This window comes from Habropoda laboriosa, unplaced genomic scaffold (assembly GCF_001263275.1).
Source record: "Habropoda laboriosa isolate 0110345459 unplaced genomic scaffold, ASM126327v1 scaffold40, whole genome shotgun sequence".
In the NCBI taxonomy this organism is placed as follows: Eukaryota; Metazoa; Arthropoda; class Insecta; order Hymenoptera; family Apidae; genus Habropoda; species Habropoda laboriosa.
The window spans coordinates 5,957,335-5,970,551 of NW_017100231.1; the positions used below are offsets into that span (position 1 = coordinate 5,957,335).

The 13,217-nt window shown below is 31.5% G+C and overlaps 3 protein-coding genes across 3 annotated transcripts in view; 2 read left to right on the plus strand and 1 right to left on the minus strand.

The window, feature by feature from the left end:
• LOC108571516 (UDP-N-acetylglucosamine--dolichyl-phosphate N-acetylglucosaminephosphotransferase) overlaps positions 1 to 1,612 on the plus strand; it is a 5,331-nt gene extending 3,719 nt beyond the window's left edge. The window contains exons 4-7 of the mRNA XM_017933576.1: positions 54 to 242; positions 310 to 380; positions 460 to 623; positions 769 to 1,612. Of these exons, the coding sequence (XP_017789065.1) occupies positions 54 to 242; positions 310 to 380; positions 460 to 623; positions 769 to 834 (490 nt within the window). The 3' untranslated portion in view covers positions 835 to 1,612. The remainder of the gene's footprint in view (positions 1 to 53; positions 243 to 309; positions 381 to 459; positions 624 to 768) is intronic.
• Positions 1,613 to 2,426: 814 nt separating this feature from the next.
• LOC108571574 (mitochondrial import receptor subunit TOM70) lies at positions 2,427 to 5,604 on the minus strand. The gene is made up of 8 exons (XM_017933645.1): positions 5,271 to 5,604; positions 4,330 to 4,503; positions 4,036 to 4,243; positions 3,802 to 3,943; positions 3,375 to 3,723; positions 3,047 to 3,271; positions 2,745 to 2,965; positions 2,427 to 2,656 (listed from the first exon to the last, which is right to left on the minus strand). The coding sequence occupies exons 1-8, from the start codon at positions 5,517 to 5,519 to the stop codon at positions 2,509 to 2,511; spliced, it is 1,716 nt and encodes a 571-aa protein (XP_017789134.1). The 5' UTR covers positions 5,520 to 5,604; the 3' UTR covers positions 2,427 to 2,508.
• Positions 5,605 to 7,638: 2,034 nt separating this feature from the next.
• On the plus strand, positions 7,639 to 10,894 carry LOC108571480 (TBC1 domain family member 23). The gene is given in 9 exon segments (XM_017933536.1): positions 7,639 to 7,891; positions 8,307 to 8,506; positions 8,695 to 8,899; positions 8,983 to 9,219; positions 9,297 to 9,672; positions 9,739 to 9,952; positions 10,028 to 10,339; positions 10,404 to 10,536; positions 10,615 to 10,894. Coding segments are annotated over 9 exon segments (2,007 nt in total). The 5' UTR covers positions 7,639 to 7,841.
• Positions 10,895 to 13,217: the final 2,323 nt, after the last annotated feature.

The following is a 13,217-nucleotide window of genomic DNA, read 5'->3' on the forward strand; positions in this document are numbered from 1 at the left end:
TAAATTTAATAGTAAATATATTTTTATTAAAAGCGTTATTTCTCTTGTTTAAGGTATCCAGCACAAGTATTTGTGGGTGATACTTTTTGTTATTTATCTGGAATGACGTTTGCCGTTGTTGGAATTATTGGACATTTCAGTAAAACAACCTTGTTATTTTTCATTCCTCAAATAATTAATTTCCTTTATAGCGTACCACAATTATTTCATTTTATACCATGTCCTAGACACAGGCTGCCAAAGTAAGTCTTAAGATTAATAACTTCCATGTTAATTTAAAAAAATTATAATGTACCCATTTATTTACAGATACAATAAAGTAACAGACAAATTAGAAATCAGTAATACAGTATTTAATAAAAAAGATATTGGTTTTATAGGTATGAGAACATATATATTTATATGTATTCCATTTTTTAATTTCCAACCAATTCGAAATTAAATAACGTTTTCTTTCAGGTAAATTGATAATATGGATATTTAGGAAATTATACATAATAAAATGGCAAGAAGATAAGGAAGGTGTCATTAGTTGCAATAATTTCACATTAATTAATTTCGTACTTATTAAAATTGGTCCAATGAAAGAATCATCACTCACAGTAACTTTACTGCTAATTCAGGTAAGGTTTTAATGATTTATGTATTATGTTTATAAAAATAATTTCTGTTACTGTTCATAAATACTTTTAGCCTTGAAGTATGAGGTATATCTACTCATCATTTACATGAATGTTCTAATGTACTAAAAAGTTATTATTGTTCTAGGTTGTTAGTAGTTTATTAGCATTTATTATAAGATACCCTCTTGCTTCGATTTTCTATGATGTTTGAAAAGGTACATATTTAAGAAGGGTATAAGTGTAAACTACCAAGTTACTTTATTATTTCGTAATGAAATAATATCAATTTCTTTTGTACAAGCACTGTTAAATATAAATACACTTTCACAGGTTGCATTTATTATGAGTTCTATTGCACATTCGTCAGCGACCATGGACTATACGAATATTATTTCATTGTGTTATTCTTAGGAAATAAATATGTTCCTTTCCAGTTTGCAACTTATAGTGGTTTTTGATTATAAGTACCACAATGTACTAGGAGTCAGGTTACAACAAAATAAGGTTTGACTTTTTTGGGGGAAATAATAACTGTTGTGTCGTGAACAATAGATTGTTTTTCCGAGTATTCGTCGCAGCCAATAAATTGTTTTATGGTGGCCTCACAAGAAGGCCCACATTCCAGCACACTGCGTATGCTAGGCCCTAAAGTAGAGGTACTAGAAACCTTCACATTCATCACCAAATTTATTACCTAAACTCTCACGGGTAGACGTCTGCGCTTCTTACCCTTACGATTTCATTGTTCATAAAAAGTAGAAATGGAAAAACATTGTTAGAATTTTCACCTTCCACTTCTTTTTACCTTTTCCTAAAAGAAAAGACACACCCACACCATCCAATCCGAAATTAGTTGTAACCACCCTTCTTGGAACATCCAACCAATAAGAATTTAGTCTAGTTTATCTCGACGATACACCACCAGCAACGAACAGACACACAATTGCTCCCGTGAGACACAACTGCTTTCATACCATATACTTTTTGTAGAGGACACTCTTAGTTATACTTATACTTATAAAATATATTTAGTGTAAAAATCAGGGTGTATTCTTAATATCCAATACATTCGCGTCATTCATTCGTCGTGAAAACACTATCTGTCGACGCTGTGACGCGTAACAATAACAATAACTTTACTATTCTTAATATATAAAATCTGCATGACTTGAATAAAAAGTGTTTTATAAGCTTTATGTACAAAGTAATGCAAAATACGGTATAGAACTCACAATTATAATGATTGGTAATAAACTGTTACAAATTATAATGAAATTATGTTAGCTGTTTAATAACTTTCAACCAGCAACATTATATGCATTAAGTATATACGTTTCTAAATACAACAAATAATTTTAAGTATAAATACTTAGGTAACTCTAAACACTTTAAATGCAATAAGTCCGTGACACTGATGATTTTACAGATTTAAATAATCAATAATCAAATTGATAATAGGTGTCTCATTTATGTAGAGAAATCTTCTACTGAGGACTGATGGATCTAATGAGGACAAATTAAATACATTCCATAAATGCAGTTTTTAAAAGTCTTCTTCGTAGAAACGTTTATCAAAAATAAAACGGATAAAAAGTAACGGCGACTAATTTTGTTTACTATGAACTTCAAAATTCTTCCTTGGAGGAAGCAAGTCTTTTAGAAATTGAGTAAGTAACAAAGATACATATGCGTATACTTGCAAAAGCAATTAACGACTGTACTATTGCGGAACTTCAAATAAAACCTTGTATATAATTATGTTCATGTATCATATAGATATGAAACTTCGTTCCTTAGCTCTGGTAACCATGTGTATATTTTATCTGAATTTTCGAGTTCTGGTCAGTGTAACTTTTATAAAAATTTAAGAAACACTTTCAAAATTCTAGAGCTGTTCCGAATCTAATCTATCCCTTACCGTGTACTGTATTTTTACGGCATTTTGCAAACTGAAAATGTGTGTAAGCTCCACGACTGTGCGACCTAGTGGCAAGGCCTTGTCAAATAGTTTTATTGCTTCCGTAAAATTTCCTCTGTTAAAAAATTAAATTTTAGATTTTCAAATCACTTAAAAAAGCGTATTACAATGAGATATGTACACATTCCAAAATAACAGCTTACCTTTGAACTTCAATCAATCCTAAGGTTTCATAAGCGGATTCACACTTATCATCAATTTCCAATGCTTTATTAATATACTCAATAGCTTTCTCAACATCACCATACCCTTGCAGTTGTAATAATCCTCTATGTACATAAACTGTGGCGTTATGTGGATCTTTCTCGCATGCTTTAGCAAAATAAATATCTGCCTTTTCATAGTTACGCATCTCTGATAAAATCTATATCATAGTACAATTTGTTAAATTTATGTTTAATTTAAAATTTATTTAATGAACACAATTTAAAATATTCATTTATACCTGTGCATACAAAATGTAACATTCTGGACAGTCTGGAAATTTTTTAAAGGCCTTTTTACAATTTTTAATGCCCTCTGTTATTAATTCCTCATCTCCCTTTGCTAAACCATAACGATAATCTGCATAACACTTTTGTACATATGCCACTTTGAAGAAAGGATTAAGTTCAAAAGCTTTCTTGAAATCTTCTCTGGCTTCATTTACTTTATCCATAAGTAAATTCACCTGCAATTATACCATATTTCTGAATAATTACACTTTTATATACTACTATGTTATAATTAAATTATTTTATTTATGAGAAATTGTTAGAATTTTTTATTATTACCTGTCCTCTACATTGATAAATGTCGCAGCAGTCAGGGTCAAGTTCCACAGCTGTTTCAAAATCACAGAAACTTTTATCTGGATTTTCTGATTGCATAAATAAGCTGGCTCTTTTTATTAAAGCATTTGCCTTTATACTTTTCGAAGCTGTATCACTATCTATGATAGTTCCAAGATCTTCAATAGCAGCACCATGCCCTAATAAAAGATAAAATGTAGCTCGTAAAAGTAATACTTTCATTTTATCTGGCAGTGTATCTGGCTCAGAACTGTTGATTTCTTCAGTACAGAGTGGTATTACATCATCATACCTTTCTTCTTTTACACACTGTAAAACTTTTGCGAAACCCCTGAAGATTATACAATAGAACAAGCAAGTAAAAGTTTGATTATCATGTATAAATTAAAAGTAATGACAAAATACTTACGGAGATATATTACTATAATCTGTTTCTTTAAGCATGGAGAAAACAGGATCACTAGGGAAACCAGCAATATATGTTTTAATGAAAAATTGACTAGGCATGATTAACGTCTTGTTTGCCAAATATTCTATCGCATTTTGTCTACCTAAAAAAAATTTTCAAATTCATATTTCTCCTCGTATTTTATTTAATTTTGTTAATAAAAACAATATGATTCATATTGTATGTAATATTTACTTAATTGATTCAAAATCCTATCTGACATTGTAATTGTTGATTCATCAGAAAAGCTTTTCGAAATACGAGCAGTAGTAAGATCTTCTAAAGCTGCCTCTAATTTATTACAAAGTTCGAATACTCTTGCTCTGCGATGCAATGCTTTTGCATACCTTGGTTTCAATTCTATGGCTTTTGTACAATCTGCTTTTACAGCACTATACTTTTTCTAGAATATGTATTGTTATCATATATAATTCAAACTGACAATAAAAAATACATTGTTAAATAACTGTTAATGACAGAATGTATTACCAATTGTTCATAGGCAGCTGCTCTGTTCTGATAAAAAGTGGCAAGAGCTTCTTCATTTTCTTTAGGACACACTTCAATTGCAATATTGTATTGTGCTATTGCTTCATCAAATTTTCCCATTTTGAAATGATCATTTCCTTCATTTTTATATCTCTGAGCTTTTTCCAACGAAGTCTACAATAATATTCCCCATTTGGTATATATACCAAAGCAGTAAAATACTGTTCTGCTTTAGAATAGTCACTTAACATTCTAACTTATTGTTAACTGACTTAACAATAAAAAATTAACTTGAATTGTACATCTAACTTGAAGATACCTGAAAGGGTCTAGCCGAATAAGCATGGTAAAAGTGCCCCCAAACCAAAATGATCTTGGTGCATATCATTCTGGTATAAAATTTTTGACTGCAAAATCGATTTTTAAAAGTTCGGAAAATTTAAAAAAGTTGATTTTATATTGAAATTACAGAATGACCACATTTATATTTTTATAGTATTAGCGTCCAGTTATGGTTATTAATGTGTAATTTTTTCAGATTTTTCGAAGTGGGGGACCACACCTAGAAAAATTAAAAACCGATGTTTGTTTATATTATTATTTTAGTTTAGCGTGTAACCATTTTTTGCAGTCAAAAATTCTGACATTTACGCCATTGGATAGAATATATCTATAATTTTTTTCATAAGTTTTCATTAAGAGCAGAACAAGAGGAATGGAGCTTAAAGTGTAAATTGCGTTTCGCCCTGTAACTACCCTAGTAGTAGGAGTACCAGCTTGATACTTGGCAGAAAGGGTTTTCTTCGAGTGGTCTATCGAATGATATGTAAGATCAATTTGGTTTGGGGGCACTTTTATCATGCTTATTTGGTTAGACCCTTTGTATCATAAACAAACCGCTATTAATAAGATATACAATTGTAATAAAATATATTTCTAACCTCTGGCTCGGATATAATTTTAGTAGGTGGACAATCAACATCGATTGAAATTTGCTTATCAGAGGTCGGTGCACCATTTTCCTTTGAACTGTTCTTTGGTTTACCGCGACTAGGCTTCGAAGATGGCTTCCTGTTGTTCTTATAATACATATAACCAAAACCTAAGGCGACCGGCGTTGCAACAGCTAAAGCGAGTTGCCATTTTGGTAGAGGACCGGTCACGTTGCTCGCGCCACATGCTCTCGTCATTTTACACGAATTCTTCACTCTCGAGGTGTAACGAGTTACATCGATTTCACGTTTATGACCTACCACCGTCTCCCACTATACCGTCCTCGTGCTCTCACACAAGTGTGGCGGTACCTCGTAGCTTGTTCGGCACTTTCCATCAAGAATCCACGTTACCACGTGACGCTCGAGTAACCTGGGCGCATGAGTATCAATCAGGAGATTCGTTTTGAATCTCAGTGCGACGCACAGTGTTTCGAGTATATGGGCGTTAAGGACAAAAATCATAACTTTTAAATTAATCAATTTTCGACCCAAGTTCTTTAATACTTTTTTGAAGAGAATTCAAATATGCATTGATTGGCACATAAAAAAATATATGGTTTCATTTGTTATGAGCTTACGCTTGGTGTCCTCACACGGAGCGAAATGTCGGTGTATCTGATAGGAAAGTTTAGGAACATTCAACGTAAGTTAATACGTCGTTCTTCAAAGGATGGTTCAACTGGAACATTCAACGTAGCTAGTATGTTGTTCTCCGAAGGATAGGAGGTTTGAGGATTTTGCGTGTCGTAATATTCGATATACCTTGAGTGGTAAAAGTATAATATCTTTGTGGCTTTAGTTGATTCGTTACTAACGTTACTAGGAAACGTTTGGTTGAAATGAGCGAGTCTGACTTAACAAGGCTATATATTCAAGTAAAGTTACAAGTTACAAGTTGCTTCGATCCAACGATCGGTCACAATGGGCGGGAAGATTATCGTAGATACTTGCAGACGAATCCATGGCGAAGCGAATAACTTAGTACGCATTTTAACCGCTATCTGAAACAACGCTTAATCTTATCGACGGTCATAAGATCGTCAGTATGGATGCACTTGTAATATACAGAGTGTCCCGTAACTCCTCGAACACCCGGAAATGGGGGGTTGCTGGGGTGACTCTGAACAACTTTTTCTTTACCAAAATGTTGTTTGAAGCTTCGTTTTTGAATTATTAACGAAAAACACTGTCCAATCAGAGCGCGCGTAGAGCCCGCGCTCAGGGACAAAGAACAGAGGCTCATCCGCGCGCGATCGAACAAATGCGTACGCGTAACTTCTCGGTTATCGGTCGCTGTCAAAAAAATTTGACTTTGCACCGCTATTTTTATAAGGCTTAGAGAAATGGCTTTTTGCCGTCACTTTGATGTTTGTATAAATTTTTGAAAAAACTGCAATTAGTCGAAATCGCGAAGAAAATAGCGAAGGTCGTTTTTACAACTTTTTTATCTGAGCTCGTAATGAAAATCTAAAAAATACGTTTTGTAGATCTATGTCAATTGTACACGTGCTGAAAATTTCATCGAAATCGGTTAATGTTTCTATGACACGATAGCGCGCGGGTGAATCTCTGTTCGCTCGTCCCTGAGCGCGGGCTCTACGCGCGCTCTGATTGGACAGTGTTTTTCGTTAATAATTCAAAAATGAAGCTTCAAACAACATTTTGGTAAAGGAAAAAGTTGTTCAGAGTCACCCCAGCAACCCCCCATTTCCAGGTGTTCGAGGAGTTACGGGACACCCTGTATATAAAGAGCTGTATGTATACAATGTTAAATTTTAACAAATTGCAATTTTATTGTTAAATTATAATCTTAAAAAAACCTTTGGTTTTTTAAAATTCTAAATATTATTGTAAATACTATGTACGTTTGAAAGTGTAATATGAACAGAACTGTAAGCTAGTCACAAAATAGTGGTATTTCGACAAATACATATTTCCTAAAAAACATTTCGTAATACGGCTATAATGTAGTAGATTAAGTGGATGATGTAAGCACCTAAAAAAGTCGTCGTTAAATTCGATAAACTTTTTAGATTTAAAAATTGACTTTGCTATGTTAAATGTAGTAAAATACAGAGAATGGTTTTTCTTTGGTTTTTTGTTAAAAATTAAAGAAAGCGATAGTTTTTTTAGACGATGTTAATTATTCATAAAAATAAGGATTTTACGATATCGTAAATAAATTGATGTAACGTTTGTGTACATGTTTTCACTTGTTAATGTAAATGTTAACGGGGACGAATTTACATCGTTTGATATTCGCGCGTTTTTTCACGCATGTACGAAATTTTATCTAAAAGATGGCAACGGCCTGTCAACAGGAGCGAAGTTTTGTCTACGCTATCTATAGATCATTGAATTTTAAAGAGAACGTAAACTACGAGAAATGTGATGAATGTTATGAAATCCGACGAAGAATGCTAAGTGAACGAAAAAATCTATTGCGCTGTGGAAAATTGTAACATATATAAAATTTGCGATTTCACGCACCACGGTATCAGTGTGACGTTTACGAAAATGGCACTACAAGAAGATGAAAACACCTGGTGAGTTTATTTTCAAATTCCATTACTTTTTTTCTAAGCGAAATGAAATTGCTTTTTCCAACAAATGCGAATTGCAATGAACTATTTAATTGACGCGACATTTCAACCAATATTTTTGTGTTTCAATACGATCAACTTTTTGCGGCACTATTTCACTATCACTTTCTTTCGGTATTAGAAAATACAGTGTACTAAAAATAAGTAAATCTACATGTCATTACGTACAAATTTTATGTATCAATTTGTAACATGAATTTTCTATTGATATTTCTTAGTTGACAGTACAATATAATTGACACTTTACAAGAATTTGTATTCCCCTTTAAGCTTATTAATATGTTTGCAGATGTTTGTTAATTACTTTGTGAAAGTATATAAATAGTAGCCACATACACTGTATCACATGAATACAAGAAAGATGATAAATAAAATTAACTCTGTTAGATACAGAGGCACCATCTGCATCTGACATATATGCAATTTGTAAGGGGCAAGCTGTTCCTACAAACTTAAGACCAGATGTGTGGCAAGCTTGTTTAGATGTCATTGATCAGGGTAATCAATTAAGTCAGTTTAATGAAGTTTTTGATTTACCTGAACAAAATATCATTCGTGATGATTGTCAGCAGTTGGTTGGTAAGTTGTTTGATTAATATAGTGTGATTCATTTGTGTATATGTATATCATTCTTATCTTTATTACAAGGAACTGGTTCAAGTTCCTTTTATATTCCATTATAGTTTGAAATAAATGAAACATTCACTTCATTTGTACATATTTAAACTATTATAAATCTAATAAAAAATATGATATTTTGATTACAGCAAAACTAGGAAATGACGATGAGGACAAAGTTTCCATTGTTTCTGATTTAGAGTCTATTTTAACATTTTATTGTAAGAGTAAAGGAAAACAGTATAAAAGAGGAAATGGGTGGATAGAGTTATTGGGTCCTTTAATAGCTTTAAAACTTCCACGTAGTGAAACATATAATTTATTTGAAGCAATAATAGACATTTATATTCCTAGGTATAGAATTTTATAATCAATATTAATTTAATGCAATTACTTTTCAAGTAAATAATAATGATATTCATTTTACTTATTTTCAGGGGTGAAACATATAGCTCTGTGTTAAGATTGTTACTACTTTACCATGAACCAGAATTATGTTCTTTCTTGGACACGAAAAGAGTATCTCCTGATCAGTATACAAAAGGATGGGTGACCACCTTATTTGCTGGTGTGTGTTCTTTGCCAGCTGTTTATACTATGTGGGATCTATACTTCATGCAATCTGATCCATTTTTTATGTTATTCCTTTCGCTTATAATGGTAATAAATGCTAGGTAAGAATTTTGAAATTCTGTTTTCACTTCAAAATGAAATTCTTATAGAACTACTACTATTCTTTTTTTTATCATAGGGAGCAAATTTTAAGTATGAAAGATAATGATAAGCAGAGTATAATAGATGCAATTGCTGCTATGCCTTGTGCACTGGAAGCAGAAGATGTAACAGACTTTTGTTCATTGGCACAATATTATGCAATGAAGACACCATCGTCTTTTAAATATGATTTATACCCTATTATGTTTGGCGATCGTTACGATGAAAAATGTGTATCACATGTGCTTTGTTTGCCTGTATCAGCCCAAGAATTAGTTGAAAACTCTATCGAAAGTCCGTCCGTACCTAATACCTCCGTTGAATCTGTCAGATTTTTTTTAGTGGACTGTAGACCTGCCGAGCAGTATAACGCAGGGCACTTACCTACTGCGTTCCACCTAGATTGTAATTTGGTATGTTTCTTCTTACACTTTTTCAGATATTAATATTTAACTAAAATTTATAAAATAATATTTTAGATGTTGCAAGAACCTGCTGCTTTTGCCACAGCAGTGCAAGGATTGTTGCAGGCACAACGACAAGCACTGGCTGTTGGATCACAAGCCGGTGGTGAACATCTTTGTTTTTTGGGAAGCGGTAGACAGGAAGAAGATCGGTATACACATATGGTAGTTGCATCCTTTTTACAAAAGCATACCCAATATGTCAGTATGGTTACATCGGGATATCAAGGTAGTTACGATAACTTTTTCAAAATCAGAAACGTGACGGTTAATAATTATTTAATTCTTTAAATCATTATTGTAGCTATACACGAATATTTTGGTGATGAAGTTATTTCTAGTCTTATCGATCATAATTCACAGCATTGTTTAGTATGCAATGCTAATATATTAGAGGGAAATTCTAATGAAACAAGTCCTGCTAAGGTTAAAAATAACAATTCAGACTTCTTTGGAAAGATAAAGAAAGTGAAGGGAAAGTTATTCGATTATATTGTTAATCCATCAGCAAGTGTTCATAATAATATAGAGAATATAAACGGTAAAGATTTAGATTATATTAAACGTCAAAAGAAAACGGCTCCTGTATTTAGTATAGACGATGATCAAGAATTGGGTACGTTTTAATTTTAATGTTTACTATATTTATGGTAACATATATAATAATTTACGTATTGCAGATATGACAATGACGAATAATGAAAGTGAAGAACCTGTTGAAGTTGTATCTATACAACAATGGATGAAAGATCCAAAATTGTTACATTCCTTTAAATGCCAAGAAGTGAAAGTCAACGGAGATCTCTGTGATAGGTGAATACTTCAGTCAAATATTCGCATTACTTATACCTAATCCAATCATTTGTTTGATTTTAAATGTATTTTTTTCAGTATACTTTTGGTTACTGATACACACCTTATAGTACTTCGAGAAATACAAGAGAGGAAAGGTGCAGCACATGTAATTGTGAAACGTCCTTTAACAAGTATTGTTAAAATAACGTCTAGAAAGAGACATGCAGATTTGATCACGTTCAAATATGGTACAACGCAGTATAACGACACGGTCATTTCGGATATGGATAAATTTCTTATTCCTAACGCAAGTGAGGCAACTAAACTGATCACGCAACAGATTTTAAAACAATTAAAAACGTCAGATGAATGTTAGAGTTTTATAATATACCGTGTGATCGTAAACTTTATTTATTTTAGAAAAATTTTGTCAAGTAAATTTCGAAATTGAAATTTTCTTTTGTTTGACGATCGGTTACAATTTTCTTAACTAAAGATGGTACTACGAAAACAACGTCTTATATTAGCATAACTAAAGAGAATAGTCTGTAAAAGATTTTAAAAGCATCTCAAATGTTTCATACATAAAAACTAACATTGGTAAATCATCGATAACGATAATATGGCCGACCCAATTTACCCTTGGATTCTAAGATCTTGGTGGTTTTCATTAAGTCATTACTTTCATAAATTATATTTACGCTTTCTTTTTTCTCTCGTCAAAAATGTATTTCATTTCCATGAAACAGCATTTTTCGCATTTCTTTTTGTTAATATCATATCGATCCTAATGAGTTTCAATTTAGTGTTTATTTTATATATGGCTAAACTTGTAGTGGTCTTACTATAAAAACGAATAGGAGAGGTTATGGACTCTGCAAATTATCGATGTGATTATTTATAATGGAATGTAATGTGCCATGAATTAAGATATCGTTGATTCCTTTGCATAAATATGATTTGAGACATAATTCGTTGTTTCTTCTTTTTTTTTCCGTTGACAGAACACTAAAAGCTTTGAATCGCAAGCTAATATGGCATTTTTCATCACGCATATATTACACATATAATATCTATGTGTTATAATGAACTGATTAATTGGTCCTAATGTAATACAATCTGAGAAACATTACAGAATGGTTATAATATTTGCATTTTATAGTATATAGTCTTGCACTAAATGTCTTTACAAAATATTTACAAACGGTACAAAATGCATTGAAAGGTAAAAACTGTTATATCACTTTTACAGGCATACCTACTACACTGCCTGATTATATTTCGAGGAATTTTTGAACTTTACGATTTACGATCTTTCGAAAATATATCTATTATTTATTTAAAAAAAGGATAGAGTCACGATGAGCTCACGGAATCACGTAGAGGCAGAAGCCGTAACTATGACAAAATTCAAATTTCTTTACACACTATCATAGTTAGGTATTCCTGTCTTTTTCTGAGATGTATATTTCCATGATTAAGTGGTACAATATTTTTCAATTTAGTAGTAAAAGTGTTCTAGTAATAATGTATAGAGAAAACAATTTAATCTCAAAATGAGTTTTTGTGCGCACTGTTGCACTGCCTTTTTGTAATCCGGGACAATACCATTTGCAAAACTGATTAATTTGTGTATTACAAACACAGATATTTCGGTATGGTTGTAATTTCATCATTGTAGCATAAAGAGATTATTTATAATGTACATCAATATCTATTCTATGTTTAAAAATTACAAAAGAATGATTTAAAAGTATATTTAACAAACCTGTCAGATTTTTTAATCTTGTAGATACTATCAGCATTGTTAATAATTGTAACAATAATGGTCTGTAACATATTTCACGGTATATATTATGAATTATATGTATAATAGAAATTTTCTATTTATGTGCTTCCATGATGAACGAAAAAGCGTAAATAGCGGAATAATTGTTAACATGAAGAAATCTTGGAATTTTAATAAATTATAGTATATTGTAAAGCACTTGAACAGCAAATCTTCATTTCTATGTAAATAAGTTTTATGTAATGCATCACAAATAAGTTTAAACAATATGTATTTTCAAAAGATTGTAAAAATAAAATATGTAGTTATAATCCATTCACATGTATTATGAAAAATAACAATGTTCATTACATTTGTGATTTTAAATGTTATAACATTTTGTTTTTACCCTACACTATTTTATAAGATAAATTAACGTTTTATTAAAGATCAAAGAACTGTAAGTTTTAATTTCAATTTTGAATTTATCTTAATTTTCATTTTAACCCATTATGATATAGTGTAGTAACGTTTATTATAAATTTTATTGAAAGTGTGAATCTGTATTGATATCAAAGCAGTTATCATTTTGCGGCTGCGAAGATATTATTGCCTCCCACACAGATTATTTTCCGTGTGTAAGTATTAGTATTCGTAAATAAAGTGATGAATTTAAAATAGTGGACTAACGTAGAGAACAGCGAAACATTTTGATGTAAAATGTGCACAAGTGTTTATAATCATGTATGTACATATTATATAAAATTTTTTTTATACCATAATTAGTGTTTATGGCATTGTTGATTTGATACGGCAAACGTCGCAATTTGTAATCAGTTCATATCAGGCGTTCCGCCAGGTAAGTGGTTGTTACGGATATTCACAGACCATACGAATGTTTTTAACATAAGAATATTAGATAAAGGAGTTT

What these genes read in the sequence shown, in the direction of transcription:
- LOC108571574 (XM_017933645.1), bottom strand. Translation starts at nt 5,519, where the DNA reads ATGACGAGAGCATGTGGCGCGAGCAACGTGACCGGTCCTCTACCAAAA. An exon ending in CAGCTGCCTATGAACAATTG is followed by an intron (nt 4,244 to 4,329) that starts GTAATACATTCT and finishes TACATATTCTAG; the next exon opens with AAAAAGTATAGTGCTGTAAA. An exon ending in GGATTGATTGAAGTTCAAAG is followed by an intron (nt 2,657 to 2,744) that starts GTAAGCTGTTAT and finishes ATTTTTTAACAG; the next exon opens with AGGAAATTTTACGGAAGCAA.